The 11,519-nt window shown below is 42.6% G+C and overlaps 1 protein-coding gene across 5 annotated transcripts in view; it reads left to right on the top strand.

The window, feature by feature from the left end:
- The first annotated feature begins 1,538 nt into the window (after nucleotides 1–1,538).
- RBL2 (RB transcriptional corepressor like 2) overlaps nucleotides 1,539–11,519 on the top strand; it is a 50,887-nt gene continuing 40,906 nt past the window's right edge. For all 5 annotated transcript variants that reach the window (XM_070398987.1, XM_070398992.1, XM_070398988.1 and 2 more), the window contains exons 1-4: nucleotides 1,539–1,862; nucleotides 4,574–4,704; nucleotides 6,510–6,710; nucleotides 9,775–9,839. In XM_070398987.1, the coding sequence (XP_070255088.1) occupies nucleotides 1,608–1,862; nucleotides 4,574–4,704; nucleotides 6,510–6,710; nucleotides 9,775–9,839 (652 nt within the window). In that variant the 5' untranslated portion in view covers nucleotides 1,539–1,607. The remainder of the gene's footprint in view (nucleotides 1,863–4,573; nucleotides 4,705–6,509; nucleotides 6,711–9,774; nucleotides 9,840–11,519) is intronic.

The following is an 11,519-nucleotide window of genomic DNA, read 5'->3' as shown; positions in this document are numbered from 1 at the left end:
ATAAACAGAAGGATACCTAAAAGTTAATTTGCACATATTTTTCTTTTATTTTTTTTTTTTTATCCTCACCCAAGGGTTTACTTTTATTAATTGACTAAGAGAGAGAGAGACAGACTGCCTCGTTATGTGCACTAACCAGGAATCAAACCCTCAGCCTTTTGGTCTATAGACTGATGTTCTAACCAACTGAGCCAAGCCACCCAGCCAGGTCAGTACATACATTTTTGATGACAGGAAATATGAAAGATTCAAGAATGGACTTTCAAGCACAAAACATTAAGATAAAATTTTGTTGGTATAGTAGGATGGGAATATTAGGTAAAGGAGAAATAGGGATGATATAAAACGTCTAATAGTTAAAAGTTTTGTAAATGTACTTTTAAAATGGATGATAGTATCAAGTTACTATAGTATTTAGAGTCCATTGGCTTTGAAAATATTGGTATTAACAGGCAAACCATATTTTTACAAAACATTTGATGGTTTATTACCATAAATTTTATTTCAATTACATTAAACTTTACTGAAAATGGTAAACAAATCTTACCTCTAAACAAATCTAATTTTTGTTCTAGTAAAACTGTGTTGCTGGTGTCCAAAATAAGCAATATCATTTTTCTAAAATTTAGTATCCCCAGCCTAAATATAAGGAAACTACTAGAATTTCTTATGAACTTAGAAATGCTTATAAAGCAGTTGTATTTGACCTCTGTTCTTGCCTTTGATCACCTTATCTCAACACTGAGAAAGCAAATCCAATTGTCCCTGAGCGTCCTGTTATCTTTCCCCAGATCCTCCTCTCCGACGCCAGGCAACCTGCTAAAGTTTCCTGAAACGGGTTTTTGCCCCAGTATTTATTTTCCTCAGTTCACATTGCTGTCAGGCTCCTCAAGCATGAAAATGTAAACTATACTCATTTATAAACCAAAGAGGATTGGAAATAAAGTGATTCAAGTCTATAGATAGGAAAAGAGAAAGCAAAATAAAAAGTAAGGGACCAAGTTAATTGGGTGGCTGAGGGTAGTACAAATGCGTCACAGTGAACATATATTGGCCCTATGGGGGCAGGGGAAGGAATTACTGCTTTTTAAAAATCCAATAATTAAGAGGCTCAAATAAAATGTAAACTTAGGAAAAAGCTAGAAATTAGGAGCGAGGCCGAAAACGAACCTTGGCAGACAGGCCTTCGCCATTCCTACTTTTCAAATAAGGACACCGAGCTGTCGAGTCTTCTTTCTGGGAACAGCTTGGATATGAAACCTTCACATGTCGGTGTTCCTTGGATGTTTTCTTTTCGAGAGCGCCCTGCTGGATGCTCTCGCGACGGGGACGCTCCTACAATGTAGAGCAGCCGCTTGCATTTCAGCCCGGGTGAGAGTGAGCGAACTGATTAGTTTGAAATGCTTTTTGACCCGCGCGGGCCCCCGGCCCGGACTACATTTCCCGGCAGGCCATCCTCAGAACTACGGGTGCCTACGTGAGGTCACGCGCCGTCAGCGGCGACGCAGTCGCCTTATAAGCGGCGGACGGGCGGGCGCTTCGCGGTTTGAATGGCTACGGGCCCGGGCCCGCAGCTCACCTGAGGACTGGCCGCCCAAGGGTGCGCCATGCCATCTGGAGGCGACCAGTCGCCGCCGCCCCCGCCGCCCCCTCCGGCGGCGGCAGGCTCCGAGGAAGAAGAGGAGGAGGAGGACGACGACGACGACGGGGAGGCGGAGGAGTCCGCGCAGCCGACGCGGACGCCGACCCCGCAGACCCAGCAGCGGTTCGACGAGCTGTGCTGCCGCCTCAACATGGACGAGGCGGCGCGGGCGGAGGCCTGGGACAGCTACCGGAGCATGAGCGAGAGCTACACGCTGGAGGTGCGCCCCGGGGGAGGGCGCGGCGAGGTCTTCCCGGGCCTAGTGGTCACGCCCGCCGCGGGGAGGGGACCCTCCTGCCCCGCTGGGTCGAGCACCCCTCAGGGATCCCCACCCCCGACAGGCCCCGGGGTGGGAACCCTCTCTGCGCGCCTTAGACCTGGAAACCGGGCTTTTGAAAAGCTCTCGGCGGCTCCGAAGGCGAACCCCGTCTGGCTGCTCTTCCCTTTGGGGTTCCGAATGGGGAACACCTGTTGCCCTAATGCAGCCCCCGCGAGGCCGAGGTCGCGCTGGGGTCCCGGCTGCACATTGACAGCCACCTGGTCGGCGGAAGGAACAGGTGCGGGTGCGGGGACCGCACGGAGCAGGGGAGGGGCTTGCCCGTGGGGGCGCCGCGAGTCGCCCGACGTTAGGGTTTCTGGTCCCCTCCTTCTGCTCCTTTTCCGCGGAACCTCATCGCCTCTGTCCAGCTTTGAATCAGCGCGTGAGGTGTGGGGCCGAGGGGGGTTCCCTCCACCGTCCATGGGATGAAACGGGCTTTCCGCCCGCCGGGACGTGGACACACGCCGGGCCCCCGCCCCCGGTGTCACTCGGAAGGCAGGGCCGCGGCGACCTTGAACCCCTTTGGGCCGGCCCCCGACACTGCCCTGGGCTCTGACAGTCCCGGTGATTTAGGCTGGTGGTTGTGCCCCTTTTTTCGGACGGGGCCTGCAGAGGAGGAGAAAAAAAAAAAAAAAAAGCTCTTTGTAGCCAGTGAGGCTCGAGGCTCGCAAGCCCCGCCCCGTGGTGGGCCAATGGGAAGGGACGCGGAAGTGCGGGTTGTTTATCAGCTGTTTCCCCGCCCGAGCGGGCAGCAGTCAAACAGGAAGCCACGTGACGTTCGCAGGTTGTGTGACAGGTTTTGGGGAGAGGGGGGGCCCGGCAGGTAGGCCCTGGAGGGAACGGCCGATCCCGGTGTCCTAGCGCACCGAGGGTGTTTTTGCGTCCGTGCCACTAAGGTGATTTTTGTAGTTGTTTTTTAAAATATATTTTATTGATTTTTTTTTTTTTACAGAGAGGAGAGGAGAGGGATAGAGTTAGAAACATCAATGAGAGAGAAACATCGATCAGCTGCCTCCTGCACATCTCCCACTGGGGATGTGCCCGCAACCCAGGTACATGCCCGTGACCAGAATTGAACCCGGGACCCTTCAGTCCGCAGGCCGACGCTCTATCCACTGAGCCAAACCGGTTAGGGTAGTTGTTTTTGCATGGATAGGATTTTAATTCCGTTTTTTTTTTTTTTCTTTCCTCCCCATTGTTATATGCGAAGGAAGAAAGAAAAGGTAGTACTATAGTGGCTTTAAGTATTTGACAGATCTAGGTGCTTTTGGACAATTTACTTAACCACTCCAATTTTGTGATATGTACAATTGAGATGTATGCATCTAAGTCACACAGCTGTTCTGGGGGTTAAGTCAGGTAGTAATGTGTAGTTTCTGGCACATACTCTAATGGTTAGTGTTGTAGAGTCCACGAGGATACTTAGGTGACCCGGCGGAACAGGCCGTGTTCCTGTTTATTTCCCAGTGGTTCCTGGGGTCAGGCAAAGAGAAGGACTCTTTTTGGTGATGCGCATAAATGCCTCCAAATAAGCTCTTATTTTACCCTCTTGATAATCCTGTAAATTATAGAGAACGAGCATTATCACCATGCAGTTGGGGTATTTCAATTCATAGAGGTGAAGTCCAGTGTTATATAAGCAAGTGACAAATAATAGATGGTTAGTAAGTCATTTTTGAAAATGTGTGATTACTTCATTTTTTTATGACGTTAGTCTCAGAGTCTTAGCTCAGCTTAGCCAATAAATTAATATTTATTCATGTACTAAATATTTTTTGACCAACTAATTCTTTGCCAGGCACTATTGGAGGTGCTGGGAATAGACCCCGGTACAAAACTTAAAAACCCCTGCCTTGAACTTGTAGCCAGGTATGCTATAAGAGAATGTGATACTTAATACAGAATACTGGTTACAGAGTTTATCTTTTGATTCCTTGTATTTTTCTGTACTTCATATTTGTAGCTCATTCCATTCTCACAGCCCGCAGATAAGAAAATTGAGCCTCTGTGATGGTTAAGTAATTTGCCAGAGGTGTTCTACTCCCAGGTTGGGCCTCCCAAGGCACAGGTCCTGACAGAGCCGGTGGAATCTGTGTTGCCTTTTATGCCCTTGAAAGTTACATAGTAACCCTTTGACCTGTGCTGTTGGTTGAGCCAGTTCAAAGGGAGGGAACACAGACGGCTCCTCTCAGTGGAAGAATGCCATTATAAGGAGAGCACATGGCCTGGCCAGTTTTCCCAATGGTTAGAGCGTTGGCCCACGCTCCAAAGGATCATGGGTTCGATTCCCAGTCAAGGGCACATACCTTGGTTGCAGACTCGATCCACATCCTGGTCTGGGTGAGAGCCAGAGGCAACCAATTGATGTGTCTCTCACGTGGATATCCCCCATCCCCTCTCTTCCCTCCATTCTCTCTAAGAAAGTCAATGGAAAAAATAGCCTCAGGTGAGGATAAAAAAAAAAAGATGAGCACATAGAATAGGGCCATCGCTGAAAATACAGTTCCCCAAACATAAATATCACTTTCAGTTTAAACATAAGAATTTTATATTGAAATATACATATATATATATATAACTCATTAAGTAACAATTTTCGTTTGTTTTTGTAGGGAAATGATCTTCATTGGTTGGCATGTGCCTTATATGTGGCTTGCAGAAAATCCGTGCCAACTGTAAGCAAAGGGACAGCTGAAGGAAACTATGTGTCTTTAACTAGACTCCTGCGATGCTCAGAGCAGAGGTAACTATGTTTGAATTGAAAAATAGTGTGACTGCTATAGCAGGCACGTGTATGAAGAGTTTACTATTAGGAGGTTATCTCATTCTGTAATATTGAACAATTCTAAATAAGGATATTGAGAAATCTTAGGAAATACTCTAGATTGAAAAGTTAATAAAATATTACATGCTATTACACTCCAAACTGTGTGTGCAGGACTTGTATCATAATATATATGGAATGTGTAAATGCTTCTAAGTTTCCCATTTGGGAGATAAGCAGCAGTATTATAATCAGTTATAAAAAGGGTCAGATAATGCTTTCAAGAAGAGGCAGAAATGCTTTTTCTATTGGTTGTGTAATTGAATTATTACATTTATTATTTGTGCCTTGTGGGTGAATTTTTTTATAGCTTATTGAAGATTGGTGGAAAAGGGATGTTTTGCATTTTGGAAGGTAAATAATTTACGGACCTAGTGGTTTAAAAACATCACTATTAAAATAATTATCAAGAAATGTAATATTTAGCTGTAGTTTATTTATTGACTTTGGACTAACTCCATTCTGAGTAATGTTTAGGCCTAAGAACAAGAGGCAGTGCCTAAAGGGCGGAAGTCAAAGTAAAAAACAAACCAAGCATTTCATACTCATTAGATCGGAGAAATTTGAAGTCTGATAAATCCAATATTGGTCGTTATGTAGGGAAAGAGAAACTATATTACTGGTGTGCATTGCTGAGAGAATAAATTGACAGACCACTTCAGTGGGAAATTTTGCACATTTCTGGTAAAGTTGAGAATGCACATTTCTCTGACTCAATTCTACTTCTGGGCTAGTTGGTAAAGAAATTCTTAGGTACAAGAATGTGTTCATTACAATATTTTTGGTTATAATAAAAGTTAGAAACCTCAATTTCAATTGGTTGGGGAATGCAAAAATTCATGGGAGTTCATATGAAGGAATACTTCTAGCAATTAAAATGAATGAATTAGTTCTACATGTATCAACATTAACTCTGCAACATTATTGAATGAAAAAGCAAGTTGCAAAATGCTACTTATTATATAGAACTAGAGGCTCAGTACACGAATCCCATGCACCGGGGGGGTCCCTCAGCCCGGCCTGCGCCCTCTCTCAATCCGGGACCACTACTCCTAACTGCTCGCCTGCCTGATCGCCCCTAACCGCTCTCCTGCCTTCCCTGATCGTCCCTAACCAACTCTGCCTCGGCCCCTGCCACCACAGCTTCATCCAGAAGGACGTCCGGAAGGGCTTCCGGCTGTCTGGCCTAATTAGCATATTACACTTTTATTATTATAGATTACAATCATTCATACACAAGGTTTGCTTACTGTTTATGGATACAAGTATATCCATATAGTAACTCTAGTAAGTAGTCGATGGGAAAGATTTAGACTAACTTTAGAATGATGTTTAGGGAGAGAAGAGTCGGGAATGAGATTGAGGGAGAGTACAAATGGGAACTTTGGCTGTTTCTGTAGAACAAGCAGACATGGCAAAATTTATTCACTATGTTAATATTTGTGAAATCTGACAGTCGGATACATGCATGTTGGTTGCGTTACTCTGGTTAATTATTTGTTTTTTTTAATCAATTTTGTAAATAAAATTTAGAGTACTGTGAGAATAAAAGTTGATTCAGAAGATCAAAGAAATTCTGTAGGAGATTAAGCTAGTCAGAGGCAGGAGTTTTGATTTTTCTATCTAAAAGTAATATAATTCAATGAGTTAATCTTTATTTACTTTTAATTGCATTTGTATACTTGTGTTAATTTAGAAAATATCTTTTTTATTTTTAATATTAGCTTAATTGAATTTTTTAACAAGATGAAGAAATGGGAAGAGATGGCAAATCTACCCCAAGATTTCAGAGAACGGACTGAGAGATTAGAAAGAAACTTCACTGTTTCTGCTGTAATTTTTAAGAAATATGAGCCCATTTTTCAGGACATTTTTAAATATCCTCAGGAGGAGCAGCCTCGGCAACAAAGAGGAAGAAAGCAACGGTAGGCTTCTCTCTGCTGGTTAGGGTTGTATGTGTGTCTGTCTGTGCCACAGTTTTGATCCCTTGAATTTTGTCCTATAGTTTATTTTGCTTAGTCTTAAAAAACAAATGATTTCATAAATAATATTTTTCTCCTATAATTTTCTTTTAATAATAATTGATTGCTTTTCATTACATGTTAGCCATGAATACTTTGACTTCTTTCATATTGCAAAATGTATGAAACCCCTGTTCACACAAACTTTCACTTTTCAGTTAAGCAACCAAATATGCAAAAGTCAGAACACAGATATTTTCACCAAAATATTTAACTTGGGTATAGAATTTGACTACTTGATTTTCTATTACTGACAATATTGACTATCTCTGTCATTTTCTCTATTTAATATATACCGACAATTTCTGTTATTTGACTTTTATGTCAAATTGAGTACTAAATAATCCCCATGAAGTGGATTCTCTGTGTATTTTGATATTTACAACCAATTAAGAGTCCAGAAGTTGGATTGGGGGGGGGCGGTGGTCAGTGGGGAGCAGAAATTGTTATGAACTTGTGCTTTCTGATCATGTCTGAAAGCCTACAAACTTAACTTTGACCCAATATCTTCCATGTTTCCAGATAGATAAGCACAATTATGGGATGCAAATCCTCTACTTTTACCACAAAAGTTTTTTTATAAAGTAGAAATGGAAATTTGTTCCTAAAATAGAACTAGAGAAATGCTGACAAGAAAGTTAGGGGAAAGGAGTTAATGTAAGTGAATGAATAGCGTTTGCTTCTCTTTTGACATAAAAATTTCCCCAAATTGTGAAGGATGTTTGCAGTAAGTAAGTAGCTTTTAAAAATAAAACAAGCTGTAAGTAGCTTTTAAAAATAAAACAAGCTGAGATGGAAGCAGCTCACCTAGTTTCCTTGAAGTTTTTTAGAGAATTGACTATTTACAATTAAGTATTCTAAAATTTGGATAGAGATCTATTCTGAGTCTGAGCAACACTGATGTGATCATTCATAGAAAGATACAGATTATTTTCTTTCTTTGCAACGTTGTAGAAAATGTACTTTCTTTGATATTTATTAGGGTATATATATATACCAACTAACCTAAGAAAATTGTAAGACACTTTATTTTAAAATTTTACATATATATTTACCCGGTATACTTTTTATTAGTACTTTTGGCTAATAGTAATAATAATGCATACCATTTAGTGAGTATTATGAGATAGGGACTCTCCTAAGCCTTAAACGTATATTATTGTAATGAATCCCTATGGCGCGTTTATGAGGTTGGTACTATTGGTAGAGGTGGGGAAATAAGCCCTTGAGAGGTGAAGTAATTTGGCCGAGGTCACACAGTGAGGAAGTGCGGGGCTGTTACTGGGACTCACATAGTCTGCCTGTGCTGACTCTACAGTGTGTATCACCCACACCAGCCTTTGGAAGTTCGCCACTGCGTACTTACTGAGAATTTACTGTGTGAAGTGTAACGTAGGACACAAGTATTAAAAAACAAACCCAGTCACTGTCTTTTGAGAGCTTCCTGTACAGTGGGGAGAGGAGGTGTACAGAGATGCACAAGGTAATGGACATGTAGGACTTCGGAGGCCCAGATAAACCGCTGGGGGGGGGGGCCAGTCAGCTAAGGTTCCGTGGAATAAGTAGAAATAGGTCTTCAATGGTGGGTAGGATTTCGGTAGGTGAATTCGGAGATAAAACAGTCCCCTCCTTATCCGAAGTTTCCCTTTCAGTTACCCACGGTCAACTGTGGTCTGAAAATATTAAAGTTTCTAGAAAATTCCAGAAATAAAGAATTCCTAAGTTCTAAACTGTGCCATTTTGAGTAGCACGATGACGTCACCTCTGTCCCTCGGGATGTGAGTCATCCCTGTGGCTAGCTCACCCAGGCTGTTCACGCTCCCCACCCTGCCTAGTTGCAGTCTCTGGTTATCAGATGACTGACGTGGTATCACTTTAACCCTATTTTACATAAATAATGGCCCCAAAGGACAACGTTAGTGATGCAGGCAATTCAGATATGCCAAAGAGAAGCCGTAAAAATTGTTTCCATTAAGTGAAAAGGTATGTGTGTATGTAGGAAAAAAGCATAGAATATGTAGGGTTCTGTACTATGGCAGTTTCAAGACTCCCCCAGAGGTTTTGGAGGAACCTGTGCGGAGAAGGGGACCACTACAGTGAGGATCAAGCCTTCTAAGCAGTTGGCTCTTGGGTCCTCACCTTATAGAGCCAGTTTTTAGAGTGGCTTGTGTGTTAAGCTAAAAGTTTGGCTTTTCTCTTGGCAGCCATCAAAACTAGGTAGTTTATCACCGCCTGTGGCCAGGAAGCTGCTTTTTAAGGCAGGGCCCTGGCATTGAGTGCTTGCTGGGGCTGGTGAATCAGCCGGAGTGACAGGGCGGGGTTAAGCCTCAGACGCCGGCTCTTCTCATCGGAGCCCTGTATTACAATGCGTGTATTGGGATGTGGAGGCAACAGCGGCCTTAGCTACACCTCAGCAGGGTTTTAGCAGAAAAGCCAAGCTCAAAACAGGTCTGAACCTCCGAGCAGACAACGTGGCAAAATACAACAGATGCTTAATAATGGAAGTGCAAGGAATGATAGGAAGCCCAGAATTTACATTAAGAAGTCCCGTGGGACTTGATATAAATAATCTGGAGTGTTTTTAGCGACAGAGGGTTTACGTTTCAGCAGCAATGATGGAGGGAAAACATTGGGGGATATCTGACTGCGTACGTGGGTCTTAAAGCAGCGGTAGCCTTGCTGGTGTCTCTAATAGAACTGCCGTAACTCATTTGTTTCCTACCCTACCTTCTTGACCTCCAAAAGCCTTTGTGGTTGTTTAGAACCTTCTTTCTGAGCTGAGCTCTTTCCCTGGCTCCCAGCTCATCCTTACCAACATGGGTTGGAGTAGGACTTCTTACACCTTTTCCCTGTGAAGCGAGTCTCTCTCACTGCGTCTGACTGGGGGTTTGTTTCTCACCTAAGTTACGTCATTTGTGGTGTCTCTCACGAATTCGTCTGTTATCTTCTGACTTCTTTCTCCCCACAGGCGACAGCCCTGTACCGTGTCTGAAATTTTCCACTTCTGTTGGGTGCTTTTTATATATGCAAAAGGTAAGAAAAGAATAATATTTTTCTAGGTATTAGTTTATTTAAATGTTTGGGTACTACTTTTGTCAACCTATGATGTGTATCAGGAAAAGATTCTCACTGAAAAATTTCTCAATGGTTTTAGTCACAGGTTCTTTTTTTAAGTATTGTCTTTTTATAAAAGTCTTTTGGATTTCTTTATAAGATCCAAAACTTCTCTTATTAAATGGAAAAGTTTTAAATTCTGTCCTTATACAGTGTCTTTTCTATCCAAACCGATTCTTCTGAATTATGGACTTAAAACACATTAGTGCTGTGGTTCTCAACCTTGGCTGCAGATTAGAATCACCTGGGAATCTTTTTAAAATCCTGATTTCTGGGCCTCATCCTCTGGAAATTCTGTTTCTTTGTTACTAACGTTGTGTCCCCACCCCATAACAAAGAAACAGAATTTCCAGAGGATGAGGCCCAGAAATCACGATTTTAAAAAGATTCTCAGGTGATTCTGATGTGCATCCAAGGTTGAGAACCACTGCCTTAGTGTATCTCTGCTTTTCTCTGGAGCTGTATTTTCCATGAGACAAGTCTTATTCAGTTGAGTGGGACTGAGCATCCTCAGCAATTCAGATTTTTTTCTGCATCTTGTTCAGATAAATAGGCCTGATCAGTACACCTTTAGATGCTATTTATTTTCTCTCCCTTTTTTCTCATCTCACTTAAACTACCCAAGTTCTGCATTCAGTAAGAAAAGATTTTTTTTGTCCTGTCTGTATTTCTCTAGAAATGATGCTTATTAATCTAAGGAAGAAAAGGAAGTAGTACAGTTACATAAGTCACATACTTTTTTTCCTGGACTATATAGAATGCCTTTGCCATGAAGATAGCCCAATAAAATGCAAAGTTAAAATAAAAATCATAAAGCTGCAGGAGTTTCATAAAAGAGATTCTCATTATTAGATCAACTACCCCAATGTACTTGCTTTCAAGAGTAGGTAAGTGAGGCCCAGAAACAAAGCTGGGATTTGAACCCAGATCTCCCAGCTCTTGGTTTCATGCTGGAAGTGAAGGCCCTCCAGCAAGGACCGGCACCCCATTGGTCTTGCTGTTTGACCTGTCAGATTATACTGGCCCCTCCTGGCTAGCTAGTTGAAAGCTCTCCCTTCCCCTGGGCTGCGTGCTTCATTGAAAAGAAGAATCTTCTGTCAAAAATATGCTGTTCGATTGTTGCTTTCCATCACACTGAATGTTTCTTTAAAGGAGGCAAAGGTGATGTGATCACAGCAGGAAGTAGAGAAAGGCTTGGAGCCTGCAAACTGCTGTCCTGCTGGCTGCGGCCCTGGCTGCCACCGTTCCCTTGCTGTGGCGGCATCATACGTGTGATGCTAATTTTGTCACTTGCCCGTGGGCAGGTATGTCTGCCTTCCAGGATTTTTGGTTTGTTTATGCCTTTTATGGCATATGTGTAATTGAGAGTAAATGTACTATCTAAATTATTTATGAAGAATTGTATTGCCCTTGTGTGGATTTTGGTCTCACTTGATCAACTAGGGTGTCCTAGTTTTTCTCTGCAGCTAACTTTTATCTTATTCAGTCAGTAAGTGCTTGATCTGAACAGCCTTTGCTCCCTCACAACCCAGGACTGTGGTCTTTTTTGATTCTCTAGGGTCTTTCCTATGAGAGCAGTTTATACCAGTTACTGATGTC

This window comes from Myotis yumanensis, unplaced genomic scaffold (genome assembly GCF_028538775.1).
Source record: "Myotis yumanensis isolate MYYU_CA2020_CCGP unplaced genomic scaffold, mMyoYum1.0.hap1 SCAF_18, whole genome shotgun sequence".
NCBI classification, from domain to species: domain Eukaryota; kingdom Metazoa; phylum Chordata; class Mammalia; order Chiroptera; family Vespertilionidae; genus Myotis; species Myotis yumanensis.
The sequence above is the reverse complement of the archived record's forward strand: the minus strand, read 5'-3'. Positions and strand labels throughout refer to the sequence as shown.